Source organism: Danio rerio, chromosome 17 (genome assembly GCF_049306965.1).
Source record: "Danio rerio strain Tuebingen ecotype United States chromosome 17, GRCz12tu, whole genome shotgun sequence".
NCBI lineage: Eukaryota > Metazoa > Chordata > Actinopteri > Cypriniformes > Danionidae > Danio > Danio rerio.
The window spans coordinates 50,265,456-50,288,690 of NC_133192.1; the positions used below are offsets into that span (position 1 = coordinate 50,265,456).

At 36.4% G+C, this 23,235-nt stretch overlaps 1 protein-coding gene across 12 annotated transcripts in view; it reads left to right on the plus strand.

Annotated features, from left to right (window-relative positions):
• ganc (glucosidase, alpha; neutral C) overlaps window positions 1–23,235 on the plus strand; it is a 43,744-nt gene that overhangs the window by 15,501 nt on the left and 5,008 nt on the right. For 5 of the 12 annotated variants that reach the window (XM_021467473.3, XM_073927762.1, XM_073927764.1 and 2 more), the window contains 13 exons: window positions 7,399–7,495; window positions 7,599–7,782; window positions 10,293–10,437; window positions 14,484–14,537; window positions 15,175–15,410; window positions 15,695–15,821; window positions 17,622–17,701; window positions 17,797–17,940; window positions 18,038–18,134; window positions 19,112–19,213; window positions 20,097–20,340; window positions 20,841–20,905; window positions 23,126–23,202. In XM_021467473.3, the coding sequence (XP_021323148.1) occupies window positions 7,399–7,495; window positions 7,599–7,782; window positions 10,293–10,437; window positions 14,484–14,537; window positions 15,175–15,410; window positions 15,695–15,821; window positions 17,622–17,701; window positions 17,797–17,940; window positions 18,038–18,134; window positions 19,112–19,213; window positions 20,097–20,340; window positions 20,841–20,905; window positions 23,126–23,202 (1,652 nt within the window). The remainder of the gene's footprint in view (window positions 1–7,398; window positions 7,496–7,598; window positions 7,783–10,292; window positions 10,438–14,483; window positions 14,538–15,174; window positions 15,411–15,694; window positions 15,822–17,621; window positions 17,702–17,796; window positions 17,941–18,037; window positions 18,135–19,111; window positions 19,214–20,096; window positions 20,341–20,840; window positions 20,906–23,125; window positions 23,203–23,235) is intronic. The other 7 variants (XM_003200376.7, XM_073927763.1, XM_073927766.1 and 4 more) reach the window with 2 other exon arrangements.

The following is a 23,235-nucleotide window of genomic DNA, read 5'->3' on the forward strand; positions in this document are numbered from 1 at the left end:
CTGTACTGTATGTTTTGTTAATTTAGTTTTCTTTTGAGTTTAAGTTACCGTGCTGCAGTGCCGACGAGGAACAGAGTTTCCGGGTGTGGTCCGCCCAACTAAAGGTCCGACGTGCCGCAAGATGCCGTCTTTTGGTTCCGCCTGCCGATACCATTGGCTTAATGGCTTGGAGGGAGAGCTCATGTTTAGTTTAGGTTCAATAATGATTTGCAATGTTTGTTTATTCAGATTTATATTTAGTTTTGCCTTATTTATAGTTTATTTAACTTTATATTTAGATTTGTATTTAGATGTTTGGCTTAGTTTATTGTATTTGTAAATTGTATGTTTTTGTCTCCCCCTTCTTGTTTAATGTGGACTAGTCCCTGTGCTATAAATGTGGTCTGTCTTGTCGTTTCATGGAGTTCTGTTTTTGGTTTAGACATGATTTGTTTGGTTTGAACTCAGTTTGTTTTCCTTGTTTAATTTATTGTTCTTTCAATTGATTTAATTATTTAATTAATTTATTTTTGAACTTTTTGTGATCCTTTTTGACTTTATTAAAAATAATTATTTTTGAAAATCTTCTTTTTTTGAATGCCCCTTACTGTACGTGCTGGCTCGGTCCCTCACAGGAGGGTATACAGTTTGACCCAAAGAATGACCAGTCTGGTAGATGAAGAAGAGCCGGAGTCAGAGATTTAAATAAAAAAATCAAGTTTACTGAAGATAGTTTGTAGTTTCATCTGCAGAAGCCAGCTTCAACACTCGCAATGAGTTCCTAGGCCGCTCCGCTTACAATTACCAATCAAAAACAATTATACTCTCACATAACGTCATTAACTGCGTCATAGATATAAGTGTTCTAACATGATTGGTTAAAACACAGCTAAACTAGGAAAATTTCCACGTGGGGTTTATGCGTATATTCTGAACAATATCTTAAGCATGAATGTCAGACATCCCTTAGACTGATGAGAGCTGACTCCAGACCTGTAAAACGGATCAACAATCAAATAGAACACACACACTTAAAGTACAATCTGTCTCTTATCCAAGGCTGAGTGTACTCTCAGCCGTCTTTATCAAAACTGATTAAAAACCAGTATAATCTACATTCAGGACGTTATAATCCTTACTAAACAAAGTCTACCTTGAAAAAAAAGTAGAATTACTTTAAATTAAAATAATTAACCATAAAAATAGCTAAATCACTTTAGACATTTTAGATAGTATTAACTCGTAGAAATAACAATAGAAACAGTTGCTTCCAGTCCTCAGCCCTCAGTTCCACTCAAGGTCTCCGTGACCTCTAGTTTGGTGGCTTCTGAAAATAGTTATAAAGAGACAGGCAAATGCACTGAACATTCTTATATTAAGCAAGAGAATGTCCTTCAGTAGTATTTCTCCAGGGTCCCCGCGGGTCCTTAAAAAGTCTTAAAATGTCTTAAATACAATTTTCGATTTTTAAGGTCTGAAAATGTCTTAAATTCTGTAATTTTCCATAAGGAAGTCTTAAATTTCATGTGGGATCTTAAATATCATGTCCGACTCGTCTTATGGCGGCAAATCAATGGCAATATAAATCGAGCGCAGCGGTGATGTTTGCGCGCGAGGAGAAGTGAACCGTGAGCAGATTATCTACAGGTCTACACGCGAGACAACTACAGCTCGTGAGCGCACAGGGGATCTTCGAGCGCGCTCAACTGATCTAGCGCGAGAAAACAAGTCCCGCGCGTGCACATCATCATCTGTGCGCACGATGTGGTCATGCCTACAGCGCGCGCGCGATCAGTTCTCTCCGCTCGCTCGCTGGTTCTTCTCTCTGCTCGCGCGAAACATTTTGGATTTTTGTGAGTCCTAGGGCGGGACTTGGTTTACTTGTTATCTCTAACGCTATTGGCTACTCTACCTTTCCAGAAGTTAGCCGGGATTGGACGCAGGTAAGCTAGTTTCCCCGTTAAATAAAAATATACAGGATATCTTATCATATTGTCACAGTGTGAAACTAATAGACTTACTTTCTCAGTAATAATAGGTGACGACTTACTTTCAATAATGAGATATTTCTTGTAATAATTAATCTCATAATAATGCCTATTCTTACCATCATGACCAAGTCATATAATGACATATCAAAATAATGAGATATATTCTTGTAACAAACTTTATTACTTGGGAGAGAAAGAGAGAGTTATACCATGTGGCAAAAGATCTCTCCATTAAACAGAAATTGGGGAAAATATACATGGGCTAATAATTCAGGACGAATAATTCAGACTTTAAATGTGTGTTTTGAACCATTTGATGAAGTTTAGCACCTACATTTAAACTGAACTCAAACCAAACGTGTTTTTTTTTTTTTTTTTTTTCTAAGACTCATTGTCCTTGACTCATTTTCTATGAAGAACAAGTCAGAATAAATTGGATGGACAATAGTATACAAAATAGGCTATACATGCATGCAGTGCATAAAGTACAAAGGTTTATAGTAAATATATTGCCATTAGTCTGTTATTCCACTTTACAGTTAAAGTCAGAATTATTAGCCCGCCTGAATTATTAGCCCCCTGTTTATTTTTATCCTAATTTTTATTTAACGGAGAGAAGATTTTTTTCAACACATTTCTAACCATTATAGTTTTAATAACTCATTTCTAATAACTGATTTATTTAAACTTTGCCATGATGACAGTAAATAATATTTGACTATATTCTTCAAGACACTTCTATACAGCTTAAAGTGACATTTAAAGGCTTCACTTGGTTAACTAGGCAGGTTAGGGTAATTGGGCAAGTTATTGTATAACGATGGTTTGTTCTGTAGACTTTCGAAAAAATAAATAGCTTAAAGAGAGTAATAATATGGACCTTAAAATGGGTTTTAAAAAATTAAAACAGCTTTTATTCTTGCCGAAATAAAACAAGAAAAAAGTGGGCTACTAATTTTGACTTCAACTGCATATGTGACCTTTAAGATGTGGGCCTGTCGTATAGAAAGTAGTATTTGTATGCCTCTGAAGTGGAATGATGTAATGGATAGTGAGTAAAGCCAAACGAAGACTGTAGAAATTAAATTGTTGCTCAATAGTTGGCGATAAACACACATCTGAATGTCTGTCACTGTATTTTTTATGTTTAATTGGGCTAATCATTTTTGATTGAAGTCTTTATATGCAGGTTATTCAATCATTAACTAAAAATGAGATTGAAAAATATATATAATATATAGATATATATATATTTTACACTGACCTATATTACAAACAATGTTAACAATTATAATAATATACAAAGCTGCACTGCACAAAGTATGCATTGTATGGAAAGATCTAAAACGCAAATAAACTCTTCTGAAGACAATATTTCCTAGAAAGATCATGCCCAAGTGTAATAATGAGCACTGCTGTTGTGGTTAATAATGAAGTAAAATACAACAAACCAGACAAGTGCTGCACGGACAAATCAAATGGGTTCAGAAAGTCATGTTACAAGAATGCAAGTCATTATTTTAGAAGATTAATTTTTATTATTTGACTGTTTCTCGAGATTGAATCCTCATAAAGTTCTCAGAAAGTTTCTTATGATTATGACTTGCAAATTGTATATATATTTAACGGCGTGATCTTTTAACCTGCGTCCAATCCCGGCTAACTTCCGGAAAGGCAGAGTAGCCAATAGCGTTAGAGATAACAAGTAAACCAAGTCAACCAAGTAATCTGCTCACGGTTCACTTCTCCTCGCGCGCAAACATCACCGCTGCGCTCGATTTATATTGGCATTGATTTGCCGCCATAGATTTGCCGCCATACTTCACCACATCATTCTGTGTTGACACACTGAACATTTTCCTGTTTTTTTTTTTTTTTTTTTTTTGATTAGGTAAAGTCTTAAATTTTCATTTTAGAGGACTTAAAAAGGTCTTAAAAGGTCTTAAATTTCCTGTTAAAAAATGTGCAGATACCCTGTTTCTCACAAACGCTACGTGAGGTCTGCTTCCTTTCTGTCTGTTTGTTGTCTGAATCAGCCGAGGGAGGAGATTAAGGCATGCAGAAAGGCATGTAGAAACGGTGGGCAGGGAGGACTCGCCTTAAAGGCGCAGTACAACAAAACCGCCACCCAGTGCAAAAATGTATAAAACAGAATCTTATAAAAGGTATAATAAAAAATCTGATGGGTGTTTTAAGCTGAAACTTTACAGACACATACTGGAGACAAAAATGATTCATAATAAATCTGAAAAAAGGGGGTAACCTAGTTGCCCTTTGAGATGAGCTGATGATAATATGTATTATAATAGTATGTATGATCATAGTATTATCATAGTATGATAATAGGGTATATGGCGAAGCATGCTAATGGGACTTTTAATTTGCCAGTAACCTGGGTTAAGCGCTTCCGGTGAACTGTATGCCAATGCAAAAACGGCCTTTAAGGTCTGTTTTCTTTAAAAATCAGCGATCTCCACTAGCTGAGTGATATCCAATATAAAGTGGGTCTTAGATTGTACAAGAAGCACTGCATTAAATTACATTTTCCCCCGCCATGTCTTTGTAATATGAGCATTTATTTTACCCCAGTATATTCAATGCAGCTTCTGCGCTAGCCTGCCAATTCTGACTGGCGCGTGCGAGTAAACAGCTTTTTGTCTCGTTTTACGCTTGAGCAACTAAATGAATGCCAAAGTTTGTATTTTAATGACATTACAACATCGATGCTGTACAAGGAACAGTATAAAATGGAAAAAAGTTCACAATAACAGGTCACTGGAAGTTTATCAGTACGGGAAAAACACTAGCTTAGCATATACCCTATTTAGTTGTGATCGCATCCAAAAGAATCGGTCGACTGAGCAAAATAAAAGCTCTGCTGCCTGCTTTCACGCTAACATTATGAAGCTGCAGGCCTGGGGACCCAACCGCACACTCAGACCTGCACGCTCAGATGGCTAGACCTGCACGTCCAGACTGTTTTTTCAGGTTGTGTCACCTTATGAGGTGCTTTATGTGAGGATCGAGTTTACCTGTATGTGCGTGTGTATGTGGGTGTATGCATAAGTCAAGTTTATATGTAAATACACAAGTTTCATCTGTGTTGTTTTGAACATCCAGTAGTATAGGTGTATATGCGAGTAATTTATAGGTGTATATTCATGTGTTTTATGTGAGTGTTGATAAGCGAAGATCGATTTAAATCCTACACGGCACCTCATATCACCTGCTGTTTAAAAGATCTACTAACCTGAATTCAGCTACTTATAAAATGTAACTTAAACTATTTTTCTACTATAAAATGTTGATTTAATCCATTAATTCTGTTGTATTGTTATTAATTGTATTTGTAAATAGATATTGTTCAGTTACTTCAATATTTTCAGTCGTTTATTGTTTTTTTAGTCATTAAGGATTTATCACTGTGTAGTATTGAGTTGAGGGAATGAATATTATCTTCATATACAATAAATTTCTTCACATACAATAAGTTATAGTACTCGGAGTAATTTTCTCACAACAAACTTTAATTTTTGGGCACTTTTTCATGAGGTCCTACAAGTCAAGCTGTAAACAATGCAGAGAAAAATAATGAAAAATAATAATTGGATTAATAATTTTTTTCATATTGTAAATTATATGCAGACTGACTGATATTTTGATTTCCAAAAAACGTATTTGTAATTATTACAGAACTTATTAACAACTGTTAAACTGTTAATGGTTTCCTGTTATTGTCTTTGGCAGCACTTTCAAATAGATAATAGAGTAATATGTACAGTAGACCTACATAGCACTAGAATATGTTACAAATAATGATTGTGTTATATATTATACATTTTTTTTGAACATTTGTACTTTAAAGTTTTTTTTTATTTTGCCAGAAAACATTGCAAGAAAATTGTCCCAGAATGATACAATAACACTGAAAATAAGAGCAAGTTGTTATTATCATAAAATAATGCTATCTTTTGACACTAATTTTAATCAAATCAAACACTGAAATAATTGTTTGTAGTGTAATTATCGCTTTAATAAAATCAATAACTTTACTCGCATGTCTGATGTTGCTACTTGCTAGAAAGTGCCGCTACACTCAGTTCAACAGCATTCAGCACTGTCTGAGAAAATGATAGGTCTGAAAGTGCAGGTCTGAGCGTGTCTCCGGGCCTGCAGCTTCATCTTCACATGGGTCCTTCACTCTGGATTCACACTGGGCTTCAGCGTCAACGCTTGACTGAAGGCGTGTCTGAAGTTTGGGCTAACGCGATCGTCATAGCAGCGTCAGCCAATGAAATTCAGTCAGCAATAGGCCACTGTCTAGCTGGTGTATTTGCATACAGCAATCTGATTGGCTGACGCTTCCTTCGGCGCTTGAAAAGTTGAGCTAGTCCCAACTTTTGCAGCGAGCAGCGCCTCTGAAGCGGCGCCGACTAATCCACAATGCAGTTCGGCAATTCAAAGTGACTGGGAAGCATTGACGCTGACGCCCCATGTGAATGGGGCATTACTCTTTCACGCTGCTTCACACTCTTTTGCTTTAGCAATTGCTTTAGCAATTGCTTTAGCATTTCTACTGAAGCCCCGTAGGATTAAATGATGACCTTGATTTTCAACCCAGGCTCGTTCTGATTATTTACCCCTATATACATTTCTGGAGAGCACCAAATACGTCCCAGGAGCTACATTTTTTTTTTTTTTTGCAGTTTTTGTTTTTGCGAATGCAAGAGGCTGCTGTGTATGCTTTTCGAGAGCTCAAATTTCTCTCGCGAGTGCCATTTGCGCCTGCTGTTCTCACGTAAATCTACCAGATGCCGCTGTCGACAGATGTACTGACTGATCAATCGACTGATCCACCCTCCTCCTTCCCTAAACCCAACCGATAGTGTTTTAAAAAAACACAGATTGACCAGCGCCCACCCACCTCCCTAAACCCAACAAACAGTGTTTTCAAAAGCAATCCAGAAAAGGAAAAGCCCTCCCAGCAGCTGGATTTTTACCACATTTTCACATTTGACCACATTCTTACCCTGTTATTTACTTTTTACTTTAATTTTTTGGCTTTTGTTTTTCGTCTTAGCTACTTTCTGAAACCGCTTTTCGCCGGACCTGTCATCACGGTCAACTACGCCTTTGAGTATCCTTGAAAGTCATCCACTCGGGGGTTAGGGTTAGCACCTTAGTACAATTATATAATGGTTAGCACTGGCCAGCGTGAAAAGTAACAGCATCGTTGTGTTTGTTATAAAGACATTCCTCCGGCTACATAATTTGTGATCCCTAGAAATGTATATAGAGCTACGTTTTAAGAATGAGGCCATGTTGATGATTCCACATTCGGTCAAATCGTCATTAAAACACATCTTTGTTTGTTGTGAATACGCGCCCTCTAGTGACAAAATTTACATACTGTGCCTTTCAATTTCAGGTCCTAGTTCTGTTGGTCTGGACTTAAGTCTACATGGGTTCAACCATACATATGGTGTTCCCGAACATGCTGATACCCTGCTGTTGAAGGATACAAGGTACAGTAGTGCACTTCATAAAGTATCTGATGTGGTTGAGGATTTAATACGTAAGAAAATTTGAATAGAATAGTCAAACCCAGTGTCTCGTTTTACTTCTCAGTGTCTCTGAAGCGTATCGGCTGTACAACTTGGATGTGTTTGGCTATGAGATCAACAGCAGATTGGGCCTTTATGGTTCTGTCCCTCTTTTGCTCGCTCACAAGCCAGAAAGGACAGCTGGAGTGTTTTGGTTGAACTCATCTGAGACTCTGGTTGATGTCAAGTACAACACTGAGCAAAATGAGGTGCAGTTTGGTGTCAGTGGGGGTACAGAAATTACACGCTGCAAAGTTTTACTTGATATTTAAATAATAGTTGATTAACATGGAAGCTTGCATTAAAACGAAATAATTATTTGACCCTTTTGATCTTTTCTTGTTTATACAATTGAATATGGCTTTGATTTATGAGCTTGAAATTGCAGTTTGACATATCACAGTGTTTTCTTTTTAACTTAACATTTGGGTTTTGCAATTCTGAATAAAATCAGAATTGCTAGATGCATTTTAGAGTTGCGAGATAGCAATTAAAGGGGATAGTTCACTTAAAAATTTACAGCACTTATCTCTCACTTGTTCCAAACCTGTTTTGGGTTCTTTGATCTGTTGAACATAAAAACAAATTCTTTTGAAAAATCCTGCAACTATTGACTTTCACGGTGTTTGTTTTTTTCTTACTATGTGTTACATACAGACGCTGACAATGGATTTGGGGATCCACGTACAGTTTTATTTACAAAGAAGAGGCATGCAGGCAATGGTCTAACACCAGAGCAAGCAGTAGCAGGTTATCAAATATCGTAGTCAAAAACAGGCGAGTGGTGGGCACAGGCGGCAGGCAGGATAAACAATAAAACAAAGCAAGGGTCAAAAAACAGAGAGAATAAAACAGGAAATGCTTTTTTGAAGGGGTGGTCCACTACGATAGCATATTTTAAACTTTAGTTGATGTGTAATGTAGCTGTGTGAACATAAACAACACCTCTGAATTTAATATGCTCAAAGTTCAATGCAAAGGGAGACATTGGCTTTTATAGAGTTAGCTTAGCAAAGCCTACAGAGAATGAAGTTTGGGGACTACAAAAAAATAGATCCGGGTTAATGATGTCATAAAGCCTTAAAGTTACGCACATACACCCTGCGTAGTGAAGGGGCGTAGCCAGAGGTGCTCTTATGTTATAACTGAGACACTTCTTGGTTATGTTAAGCTGATCTGCGAATCACAGCACATTATGTTAAATCACAAATCAGAGCCTCTTTAGGGCGGGTCTTCAGAGGAACTAGGAAATATCACAGTCGTTTTCATGTTAGCTGAGTAGCTGTATATTCAAAGTAGGATCATAGACTGTAAAATATATGGACGTAGTATCCGTGACGTCACCCATAGGTTTCTAAAGAGCGCAAAAGAAGCCACAAGTAGGCGCGGTTAACCGTCACCATTTTGTTCAGGCGTCATCACACCCATAGCGGGATACCAAACAAGGGCAAAGAGGCGGAGAGTGAGCGGAGCTACAGACATCTGCTGGCATTTAGCTTGGACCTGGTTCAGACACACTTTACTTTGGGAGAACGCTCAATACTTTATCACCTGCGACTCGTTTGTATTCTGACCACTTGTGCTTGGTTGTATACTATATCAATAAAGTGTTTAGACTTTTAAAAACACTGCTGTAACACATTGAGCCACTAAACATTGTTCTTATGATGTTTTTTAACAGGAGGAAAACGCGAATTACTTCCAAACACTTCAGATATAGTCTGTGTTAGTTAATGTAAGATTATTGATGTAATCCAGCATAACACTGTATGACAACACTTCAGATGACTGTTCTAGAGCCTACAGCTAATCAATCTGACAGATTCTGAAGTGTATTACAGCTCTAAATATAAATATAAACGATAAATGATCTTAAATAAAACAAATACATGTATAGAGATGGTATATAAGTATATAACTTTACTCACATGGGAAACGGTTTAGTTACTTCCGTATTGGCTTCCTGATTGAGAGCGGGAGGTTGCCGCTTGAGTAGGATACATGAAAAAAATAACCTTTTTATATAATTTTTATATAATCCTTTTTTACAAATAAAGCATGCACACACATTGCTTTGCATCTTATAAACAAATCCAAGGCTAAAAATACAATCTGGACCACCCCTTGTATGTTACAGGGTTAGAAACCAACACGACTCAGCAAAGTCTGTGTGTGTGTGCTGTATATAAGGTCTATGTAATCAGTCCTTAAGCAGCTCCCGGCTGTGTGCGTGTAATCAGAGGAGAACTAAATCAGTTGTGTGTGTGTGGTGCATGACAGGATTTGTAGTTCTTAATGAGACAGGATTGTAGTCTGTGTGGCGGTGAATGTTCTCCAGCGATCTATAATGGTTAGATCGCTGGTGATCGGGACACTATGTCAGTGGTTACTTGTTTTCAGCTTTTATCAATTTAAAAAAAAACTCACAGTTTTGAACCTCTGCTAGTTTTTCTTGATAATTTTCATTTTTGGATGAACTATCCCTTTGATAATGAACTTGAGGATCACATAGAGAACTGCAAAAACGAAAAATAAGTCTGAGTTAATGTCTCAGAAGTCACAATTACTTTGTTTATTCCCTGATGAAAATTGGCTTCTGTAGAACAGTCTAAATAAATTTGCATAAACTGAATAAGATATTAAATGAAAAAAACCTCCCTTTTCATTATGTGTATTGTTTCAGTTGATTTATTTGTGTATTTTGTTTTTATCTGAGCAGGATGAGGATGAACCACCAGGGAAAAAAAGCAGAATCTCACCTCGGACTGATGTGAGATGGATATCAGAGAGCGGCACCATCGACTGCTTCATTTTGCTGGGACCCACACCTGCCCAGGTGTTCTCTCAGTATGCTCAGCTAACAGGTTTGTTCCATTACCCAAATTATTGTTAACAGTTATTAAAAACTCTGAAAACACATTAAAGAGCATCATTCTTTCCTTTTTTGTTTAAAGGGCACATAGGTTACCCCTTTTTTCATATTTATTATAAGTCTTTTGTGTCCCCAGAATGTGTCTGTAAAGTTTCACCTCAAAACACCCATCAGAGTATTTATTATAACTGTTTAAAGTGTCTGTATTATAGCTGGGAAAAGGTTGTTGCTTTTTTTTTTGCACTGGGCCTTTAAGGCTAGTCATCCTCGCCCACCATTCCCACGTGCCTGTCAGCAACATGCCTCAATCGTCGCCTTCGGCTGCCTCAGGAAGCAGATCTCATGTAATGTTTGTGAAAAATACTACAGTAAGAACTTTACCATCAGTATTTGATGCATTTTTTTTGTGGAGTTGCAACAATGAGTTCACGCACACACAGCGCAGACACACACACACACACACACACACACACACACACACACACACACACACACACACATAGCACAGACACGTAGCGCAGACACACACACACATACATAGTGTAGACACGCAGACACACACACAAACACATAGTACAGACACGTAGCACAGACACACACACATACATAGCGTAGACACGCAGACACACACACATAGCACAGACACGTAGCACAGACACACACACACACATACATATCATAGACACGCAGACACACACACATAGCACAGACACGTAGTGCAGACACACACACATACATAGCGTAGACACGCAGACACACACACATAGCACAGACACGTAGCGCAGACACACACACATACATAGCGTAGACACGCAGACACACACACATAGCACAGACACGTAGCACAGACACACACACACACACATACATATCATAGACACGCAGACACACACACATAGCACAGACACGTAGTGCAGACACACACACATACATAGCGTAGACACGCAGACACACACACATAGCACAGACACGTAGCGCAGACACACACACACATACATATCATAGACACGCAGACACACACACATAGCACAGACACGTAGCGCAGACACACACACACATACATAGTGTAGACACGCAGACACACACACACACACATAGCACAGACACGTAGCGCAGACACACACACACACACACACATACATAGCGTAGACACGTGGACACACACATAGAGCACAGACACGTAGCGCAGACACACACACACATACATTTCATAGACACGCAGACACACACACATAGCACAGACACGTAGCGCAGACACACGCACACACATACATAGCGTAGACACGTAGACACACACACATAGCACAGACACGTAGCGCAGACACACACACACACACATACATAGCGTAGACACGCAGACACACACACACACATAGCACAGACACGTAGCACAGACACACACACACATACATAGCGTAGACACGCAGACACACACACACACACATAGCACAGACACGTAGCGTAGACACGCAGACACACACACACATACATAGTACAGACACACACACACACACACTAAGACAGTGAGAGAGACATGCGGCTGTGCTGATGAAGTGAATCTAAAGTGAATCGCTGTACTTCATTACACACATTTTAAAACATGTTAAACTTGTAAAACTCACTCTTGATCACGTTTGATTGATGATCCTAGCAAATTGAACAGACCTTTTATTCCCGGTTGCTTTGCGCTGTCTTGTCTTGTCGATATGATTATATGCATTACTACAGAGACATGTTAATACTCGCAGCTGTCAATCAATATGGGTGGGCGGGGGGACCGTACCCCAACGTAAAGTTCTCTCATCGGCTCTCTTCCTCTCGTATTCTTTTGTGGATGTCTGTATTCACCTGTGGATACGAACACAACTGCTAAAGGGAAAAGACTAAGCTTAAATGGTGTTTGACTGAAGATCTGATACTTGCCATATGAACTGTGTACGAGATCGCTCTCTCTCTGCTTCACCACTTACCTGCTTCATCTCTCTGCATCTGTTGCAGTGCACTAATTAATGCCCTTAAAGATATAACCATCTTTGTCTTCCTTTTGTGACCGTGACAGGGGCATACGCACAAAATATGTATGGAAATGTGTGTACGCCAATTCCCATGCAAAGGTTTGATCCTAAAACAAACAAAAACTAAACTGAACGTAAACACATTAACCTTAAATATTTACTTAAAAACAATTTAAATCATCATATAAGCCGTAATCCTTAATAAATTATTTAAAAGAATTGGCGTACAATCACTTTTAGGAAGGTTATGGTACAAAGTTTTACAAATGAGACTCCAGGGGCCTCATGTACGAAGACTTGCGTGGAAATCAGACTAAAACATTGCGTACGCACAAAGCTGTGAATGTGCGTACGCAGAAAAAAATTCAGATGTATGAAACACTGCGTACGCCGAATCCCACGTATATTCTTTTGTACATCAGAATGAACGTGAAACTGAGCGCAACATGCACGAGCACAAAACCCCTCCCTGCCTCCTCCCCTGTATGAATATGCTAATGACTCTACTTTGGCAAAACCCAACAAAAAAGCAATGGCAAAAGCAAGCAAGAAGAGAAACTTTGAACAGAATGTGAATTGAAGGTGCTGCTTTCGGAGGTAGACCGGAGAAAAACTGTTTTATTTGCAGGTTTGTCTTCTGGAATTAATAACAAAATAAAAAAATAGAGTGGGGAGAGTTTTTTTTTATAGTGGGAGAGTTTAGCTGATGGAGTTAACACAGTTGTATTATTACAGTAATGTACAGTAATGTTTGGATGGTCAACTGTATGGTATGGAAACCTTATATACTAGACATGCGGATGAACCCGTTTTATACAGCTGAGAAGACACTTTGTAGAGTGCACTTTAACACAACTGCCTCTAGGAGTTGCCAATGGAAAAAAAACAGACACGCACAAAAAATGTGCGTACGCCAGCCATAAAGCTGCCGTGGAGATGCGCACATTCCCACGTTCAGTTCTTCGTTAGTAAATCCAAACGTGAGCGATTCTGAGCGTGAAACCTGGTTGATACATGAGGCCCCTGGTCAGTATTGGTCACAACAATGACATGCCATTCAATTCAAACAAAAAAGCACTGACAAAAATGTTTTCCAAAGAAGCTGAGAATAGTGAAGAGCAAGATTGGCCAGTTTAAATCGATTTTGTGTTGCTTAAAATAAAAATAAAAAAATCATGAAAATAAAAAAAAAATGTCAAGGTAAAATAACAGGTATTGCACAAGACCGTTTACCTACTATTAAGGTTACATACTGTATGCTGGCCGGTGTTGGGTGTAGCGCATTGAGAAGGGTCTGGCTGCAGAGATGCACTTGTTCTTCAGGCTTGCACTCTCGGGCTTGCATGCTCAGGCACCCACACTTCCTATGCAAGTGACGTCATTTACAATCGACACCTGCACCCGCCTGTCACGTCACTTAAAATCAACACAAATAAACCAAAAGTAAGTTTCCAGTTCGTTTGCGTTGACAGTGACGACATTGTTAAATAGTTCTAAGCCTTCATTATTTTGAACATATTAAAGAAAAGGAAAAGGGAAGTTCTCAGATAACATTATCCTAAAATATTTTAATATTAATATTTTTTAAAGGTAAATGTAGGTTTAGGCTATACAGTGTGTTAATTGCAGATCTCCTCTAATAAAAAAAGAAAGAAAGAGATCAAGTTCTGAAAAAGATCAAGCCTCAGTAAAATAGCTGCTGGAATCAGCACAGCTGCTTAGTGGACACAACTATAAATGAGGATGCTTTAATCACACAACAGCACTGGTTTTTAGATGTTAAACCAGGATTATTTTGTACAGTAACTTAACTTTAATGCATCTCTATTAAGCAGCATATTCGTTTACCTATTTTGTGGGCATCGTGTCAGATTTTGAAAAATAAATTGCTGAATTAAAATTAAAGTAGTCCCGCAGTTAATGAGAGAATGTGTTCATTATTTTAAACCTATTAAAGAAAATGAAAAGGGAAGTTTTCAGATAATATTATACTAATATGTTATTTTTTGCGTGTTTTTTATAGGGAAATGTAGGTGTAGGCTATACAATGGCTGCGCCCGAAACCGCCCACTACTCAGTAGGTACTGCATTTGAATTTAAATGTACTACACGGCCATTAGAAAAGTACGTTCTATACAGTATGAATGTGAAAAGTATGAATGGAATTTGGGCCTACTACATCCGCCATTTTGTAATGGTCATGTGTCCCACCTGCGTCAGTTGTGTCGCTTCGCTCCCATTCATAAATTATTTCGTGGAGCATCATGGGATAGCGCAGCGTGCATGGAATCTCGCCCGAAGTAGTAAGCCATCTGGGTACTTCACGCATACGGATTTTCGAATTCTGTGAATTCGGACATACTACTCAACTCGCATACTGATTTTAGCGTACTATATAGTATGGAAGTATGCGGTTTCAGATGCAGCCATTGTGTTTTTAATTGCAGATCTCCTTTAATAAAAAAATCAAGTTCTGAAAGAGATCAAGCCTCAGTAAAGATAATAAAAAGTAACTCAAAAGTAACAATGCATTACTTACTATAAAAAGTAACTAAGTAATGTAACTAGCTACTTTTTGGGGGAGTGACTCAATATTGTAATGCTTTATTTTTTAAAGTAACTTTCCCCAACACTGATGCCGTCACGCATACTTATTGCAAAAAAATTCATTATAAATATATATAGAATTTCATTTATTGTTTATTTGCCAACAGGCTATCAGGCTCTTCCTCCGCTCTTCTCCTTGGGTAATCACCAATGCCGCTGGAACTACGAGGACGAGGCTGATGTAAAAGCGGTGGATGCTGGATTTGACCTCCACGGTATCCCGTATGATGTCATTTGGCTGGACATCGAGCACACCGATGGAAAGCGCTATTTCACCTGGGACTCCAAGCGTTTCCCAAATCCAGCAGAACTTCAGCATCATCTCATGAAGAAGAAAAGAAAGGTATAGTAGTGGATTATGTAAGATAACCAGTATAGTTGTTTAATACAGTGTTTCTCAACCACAGTCCTGGAGGACCACCAGCTCTGCACATTTTCCAAGTCTTCTTAACCAAACAAACCTGATTCAGATCATCAGCTCATTAGCAGAGACTGAAAGACCTGTAATGGGTGTATCAGACAAAGGAGACATCCAAAACATGCAGTGTTGGTGGTCCTCCAGGATCGTGGTTGAGAAACACTGCTTTAATATTTAATTCTATTAAATTAATTATAGTATTTGTTTAGCTGGTTGTTATCAGTGACCCACACATCAAGATGGATCCCGATTGGTCAATTTACTGTGAAGCTAAGAAAGGAGGCCATTTTGTGAAGAACAGAGAAGGCTTTGATTTTGAAGGAACGTGTTGGCCAGGTAAGATCCTCTACACAATATATAATGCCACAGAGCACAAATCTTAAAGGGACAGTTCACCCAAAACTGAGAACTCTGTCTTCATTTACTTAGCCTTCACTTGTTCCAGACCTGTTTGAGTTTCTTCTGTTTAACACAAGAGAAGATATTTTGCAGAAATCTGGAAACCTGTAACCATTGACTTGCATAGTAATTGTTTTTTCCTACTATGGGTGTCAATGGTTACAGGTTTTCGGCTTTCTTCAAAATATCATATTTTATGTTCAATAGAAGAAAGAAACTCAAACAGGGTTATCTCAAACTTGTTTAAAACGAGTACATGTTTATTATTTGGGAATTTGGGAATCTTAAGGAAGATTCACACTGCACTGAAAAATGCTGACTGTTGCTGATATTGTTGCTAAAGTTTTTTTTATTTATGTCTAATAGATGTCTAAACATAGATGTTTAGGCTAAAACTAGGCTAAATTTGGGACGTCAGTGAAGATTTAGTAGTCAGCGGTCCAAAACTAGACTTTCATTATAAATAATTAAAAATAGTCTTTTTCTTATAATAGAGCTTTTCACCTCTTTCGGTTCTTCTGGTCATGATCAAATGAGGAAGCAGCAGTGCTGTTTTATCAAACTAAATACATTTTAACGTTCTGCTATAATGCTGCTGTGTGCAGTCTGTTAAAATACATGACATATTAAAAAACATTTGGTGTTTCCGTGTTTTTTTTTTATTTTTTATAAAAAATTATTTTTTACTTTGAGTTTTGGTTTTGTTTTTAGTCCAAATATCCAAAAATTCCTAAATCGGGAAGGATTTTCTAGACAAGTAAAAAATATGGTCTCGTTTTCAGAAATAATATGTCTAAACAACGTAATTCATAGCCTCTGGAATCAGCACAGCTGCTTAGTGTACACAACTATAAATGAGGATACTTCAATCACACAACAGGACTCCTGGTTTCATAGACGTTAAACCAGGTTTATTTTGTACAATAACTTAACTTTAATGCATCTCTATACAGCAGCATATTCGTTTACCTATTTTGTGGGGATCCTGTCAGATTTGCCCAGAGTAGATGCGCAAAAACAGCTCAACATGTTAAACGTGTGCGTGCGAACATGGTAACCGCATATCTGTGTAGTTTGCTACCTTACTGTGGTATTTGTGACACTGAGTCTCTGTTTTATCGTCTTTGAGTTGTCAGTTTGTTGTGCTTATCTTAAGATTTGACTCTGGTTATCCGTCTCTAAAGAGAAATGTCATTTGAGTGGGAAGGAACAACCAGCTTATTTTCATTTAAAGGCACAGGCCAAAATCAGAGAGAGTTCCAGAGCCTCGGAGCCAGGGAAGAGAATGAATCCACACACTCATTAGATAGTAGCAATATGACAAAAGGAAATAATAATAAAGCAATATTTATATGAAAATAGTAGTAATAGAATATAAAAAAACATAATAAAATGATAAATAATAATCAATATTAATCAAATCATTAAGTAATGATCAATAAAATAAATAATGATAATTATATAAATGACCAATGATCATATGCTTTAATAAAATAATTAAATATATAATAAATCAAGATAAACAAATGAAAATAAAACACAACACAAATGAATGGTTGTTTTCTTGAAACAACACACAAATAAGTGTGCTCAGATTCTCAGATCCTTGGTTAGATTCTTCAATACTGTGGCTTTAACAATAAAAAAACGAAGGTCAAACATTTTTATTCAGAATTCATCTACATTTTTTATTATTTAGCATTTATATTTTTAAAAAGGTGATTTCTGTTCCATCAGGTGAATCCTGTTATTTGGACTTCAGTAGCTCAAAGACAAGATTATGGTATGCCAGACAGTTCTCTCTAAGCAAATATGAAGTGAGTGACTATCACAGTTTAACATAATAGCATAGCCATTTCTGAACACTATCTTAATGTTGAAAATGATATCTCTCCATCCATGCTTCCAATAGGGCTCAACAGAATCTTTGTTTGTGTGGAACGACATGAACGAACCTTCAGTCTTCAACGGGCCCGAACAGACCATGCCAAAAGATGCGCTTCACCATGGAGGATGGGAACATCGAGAACTGCACAACTTATATGGCTTCTATCAGGTAATCTGAGCCCAAACCAGCATGTAATACAGAGAGACACTCTGGTTAAAGAGATATAGAGAGTTATATTGTTTTTTTTTTTCCTTCTCCTTTACAGCATATGGCTACATTTGAGGGCTTATTGACCCGTTCGGGTGGCACAGAGAGGCCGTTTATCCTTACACGCTCCTTCTTTGCTGGGTCTCAGAGATTAGGTAGGTTAGGTAGCTTTCAAAATGTCCTTTTTATAGATCACTTCCCTTCAGAAGCGAGAGAAATGGGTTTAGGTGTCAATTAGGGTTCCTTTTTTGAGGGGTGTCGGATTTTTTTTAAATTAAGTATTAGTTATATGGAATATTTAAAGTAAATATCTATTTTTTGTGTGGTTTTCCATAGTTTGTGACTATCTATTTAGTCACCAATATTAAATACTTCTAGATGGGGTCTAGTTTTGTTTATTTATCTATTATTTTTTCAATTTAATTTAATTTTATTTAATTTTATTTAATTTTATTTAATTAAATTTTTTTATTTATTATTATTATTTTTAATTATTTATTTATTTATTTGTTTTATTCGTTTATTTTATTTTATTTTTTTATCTTTTATTTACTTATTTCATTTATTTTATCTATTTCATTTTGTTTGTTTAATTTAATTTATTTTGTATAACATTTTTAATTTAATTTAATTTATTTTATTTTATTATTCTTTTCCTCTTTAAATTTGTATTTATTTAAATTTTTAGTAAATTATTAGTTCATTTATTTGTCGTTTTTGTTTAATTGATTGTATTTAATTTATTTTTTATATTATATTATTTACATTATATTTTATTATTTTTATTATTTTATCTATTTTTTATTCTAATTAATTCATTTTGTTTAATTTATTTTATATAATTTTTAAATCTATTTTATTTTGTTCAGATAATTAATTAATTAATTAAAACATTGAAAATAAATTGAATTTATTTTTATTTTATTTATTTTATTTTGTTTAATTAATTAATTTTATTTTATTATTCTTTTCCTTTTCAATCTTGTATTTATTTACATATTTGTTAAGTTATTAGTTCATTTATTCGTCATTATTGTTTCATGATTGTATTTTTGAAAGCACATTGTACATTCATCCTGATATTTTTTCATTTTCATGTGTCATTAACAACTCTGTGTTGTTAATTTTACAGGCGCCATCTGGACTGGGGACAATGTTGCTACCTGGGAGTACTTAAAGATTTCAATCCCCATGCTGCTGTCTCTGAGTCTGACAGGAATACAGTTTTGTGGAGGTTTGACAGATGACATCTTTATTTTAATACTTCATATTTTACACTTTAAAGTATTTTAAACAGTATACACTGTTCAGAAGCACTGTGCACTGTGATTGGACATTGAGACTCAGCGTGAGTTTTAAGATGGCTTCAAGCAACGCAGGTGTTCAGGGAAAGTTGCGAATGGTAATACTCCCGTTTTATCAATGTCCAATGACAGAGTAGCTGTCTTCTTTTTTCATAAAACATTAAAGATTTTTTTTTAGCTGAAACAATGATCCTTGTTCACATCAACACTATTGGCACATTGCGAGTCAAAAAACATCTAGACAAAACTAATTGAAGAAACACTCAAATTATGAAGCAAAATGGTTGACCTTTGCAAGTGCAAAACTGAACATTTTTACCTGTAATGTAAAGGTAAACATCATTTTGGGGTGTACTGTCTCTTTAAGACAGGGGTCACCAATCTCGGTCCTGGAGGGCCGGTGTCCCTGCAGGCTTTAGCTCCAACTTGCCTCAACACAGCTGCCTGGGTGTTTCTAGTATAACTAGTAAGACCTTGATTAGCTGGTTCAGGTGTGTTTAATTAGGGTTGGAGCTAAAATCTGCTGGACACCGGCCCTCCAGGAACAAGTTTGGTGACCACTGCTTTAAGACACCAAAGACTGTACTAAAGAATGCTGAAAATGAAACTTTGACTTGAAAGGAAGTTAAATTGAAAATGTATTGAAACAAAATAGTTATTTATTATATTAATGTCACATTATTACTTTTTTTAAACTGCATATTTGGTTATAAAATCAATAATAAATCATGTTTTGGTAAACATAAGAGACAGTTTTGGAGTTTGGAGTTTGGTGTAAAGGGATTAAATATCATCATGTGTATGTGTGTGTAGCTGATGTAGGGGGCTTCGTGCAGGATCCAGACCCTGAGCTTCTGGTTCGCTGGTATCAAGCAGGGGCCCTTCAGCCATTTTTCAGGGCACACTCTGCCAAAATGACCAAGCGTCGTGAGCCGTGGCTGTTTGGAGAGGAGGTGACCTCTGCGATCCGCTCTGCTGTTCAGGACAGATACTGTCTTCTGCCGTACTGGTACACACTGTTTCACCAGGCACACACAGCTGCACTTCCACCTATCAGGTACTGCTTTTTCAGCCCCAGTACAATATTTGGTCCCACTTTATATTAAGTGGCCTTAACTATTATGTACTTACATCAAAAAATAAATACAATGTACTTACTGTGTTTATAATGTATTTGAGAACACTTGTGGTGCTTTTGAGTTGGGATAGAGGTTGGGTTATGGACAGGTTTGGTGGCAAGGGTAGGTGTAAGGGTGGGTTAAGGTGTAAGGGATGGTCAACAGTGTATTTACAAATGTAATTACAAAAGTTAATTACAGATGTAATTACATACATGTACAGTATTTTATCAAGCATAAGTACACAGTAAATACATGTATTTACACAATAAGTACATTGTAACAAACTATTAGTTCCTATGTAAGTACATATTAGTTAAGGCCACTTAATATAAAGTGGGACCCTATATTTTATTTATATGGATTATATTTATGCTCATAACAGTATTCTAGATTTACATGTTTTGACAAAAAAATTTGTTTCTGTGTTTCCCTATAGACCCCTTTGGGTGGAGTTTCCCAAGGATACCAGCACATTTGCTGTGGAGAACCAGTACATGATTGGTAAAAAACTACAAAAACAGTTGTTATATTATTTATAATTTTAAAAAAATCATAATATTTACATTAAAGAGAAATATTTGACCCCTGGAATTGATTTCTAGAGGGATTATTTACATTCATAATGGTCATTTTTATTCATTTCATCGGTTTGTCTTTTGTTAAAATGTCAAATTTTAAATGAAGCATTTATCTCAATACTATAAACCAGGGGTGGGCAAACTTATGTCCTGGAGGGCCGGTGTCCTGCACAGTTTAGCTCCAACACTAATCAAACACACCTGAACAAGCTAATCAGTGTCTTCAGGATCACTAGAAATCTATAAGCAGGTGTGTTTGATTAGAGTTGGAGCTAAACGGTGCAGTACACCGGCCCTCCAGGACCAAGTTTGCCCACCCCTGCTAAAAACTGTTACTTATGAGGTGGCACGGTGGCTCAGTGGTTAGCACTGTCGCCTCACAGCAAGAAGGTTGCTGGTTCCAGTCCCAGCTGGGCCATTTGGCATTTCTGTGTGGAGTTTGCATGTTTTTCCTGTGTTGGAGTGGGTTTCCTCCGGGTGCTCCATTTTCCCCTACAGTCATGTGGTATAAGTGAATTGAACAAACTAAATTGGTCGTAGTGTATGAGTGTGGATGAAAAAAGAAAATGAATAATATAATATAATATAATATAATATAATATAATATAATATAATATAATATAATATAATATAATATAATATAATATAATATAAGGCGACACAGTGGCGCAGTAGGTAGTGCTGTCGCCTCAAAGGAGGAAGGTCGCTGGTTAGTGCCTCGGCTGGGTCAGTTGGCGTTTCTGTGTGGAGTTTGCATGTTCTACCTGCGCTCTCATGTGTTTCCTCCGGGTGCTCCGGTTTCCCCCACAGTCCAAAGACATGTGGTACAGGTGAATTGGGTAGGCTAAATTGTCCGTAGTGTATGAGTGTGAATGAGTGTGTATGGTTTCCCAGAAATGGGTTTTCGGCTGGAAGGGCATCCGCTGTGTAAAAACGAGCTGGATAAGTTGGCGGTTCATTCCGCTGTGGCAACCCCAGATTAATAAAGGGACTAAGCTGAAAAGAAAATGAATGAATAATATAATATAATATAATATAATATAATATAATATAATATAATATAATATAATATAATATAATATAATATAATATAATATAATATAATATAATATAATATAATAATGTGAATTTGAATATTTATGAAATCAATGGCAATTTCTTTGAGATTTCTTTGTAATGACCTTACTACCTTACTTACTAACAATCTCCAGACTTTCTTATTAAATACTCATTAGGCATTTTATTTATACATCCTAAATATTTTGTTTATTTTTTTTAAATAAGTGGCTTTGCAATTTGTTATATAAAAAAGATAGCAAAAAGTGGATTTGAACTGTGATTGACTGAAAAGAGTCACCCCCTAAAACACTTTTTTTTGTGTGTTATATGTCACAAGGGGGAAATACGAATAATTAATCATAACTAGTTACAACTAATTATAAAATATCTATATATATATATATATATATATATATATATATATATATATTTTTTTTTTTTTTTTTTTTTTTTTTGACATTTTTTTTTTCTTTTGACATTTTTGGGTCAAGATTGTTATTTGCAAAATCGGCATGATTAGGGACTCCAGTTATAAGCAAGTGTGATACACATACAGTTGCAATCAGAATTATTAGCCCCCCTTTGAATTTTTTTTTATATTTCACAAATAATGTTTAGCAGAACAAGGAAATGTTCACAGTATGTCTGATAATATTTTTTCTTTGGAGAAAGTGATATTTGTTGTATTTCAGCTAGCATAATAGCAGTTTTAATTTTTTTTATTAAACATTTTAAGGTCAATATTATTAGCCCCTCTATATATATTTTTCGATAATCTACAGAGCAAACCATTGTTATACAATAACTTGCCTAATTACCCTAACCTGCCTGGTTAACCTGCCTAGTTAAGCCTTTAAATGTTACTTTAAACTGTAAAGAAGTGGCTTGAAAAATATTATTTACTGACATCATGGGAAAGATAAAATAAATCAGTTATTAGAGATGAGTTATTAAAACTATCATGTTTAGAAATGTGCTGAAAAAATCTTCTCTCCATTAAACAGAAATTTGGAAAAAAAAATAGACAGGCTACACCAGTGTGAGATTTATAGTGTGAGCTTTATGACTGCTTTATGTTTTCCAGGCGGTGCTCTCCTTGTGTGCCCTGTGACAGATCCAGGGGTCACAGAAGTCAAGGTTTTGCTCCCAGGGTCTAATGAGGTAAGACTTTTTCACAAACCAGTTGAACTCTCA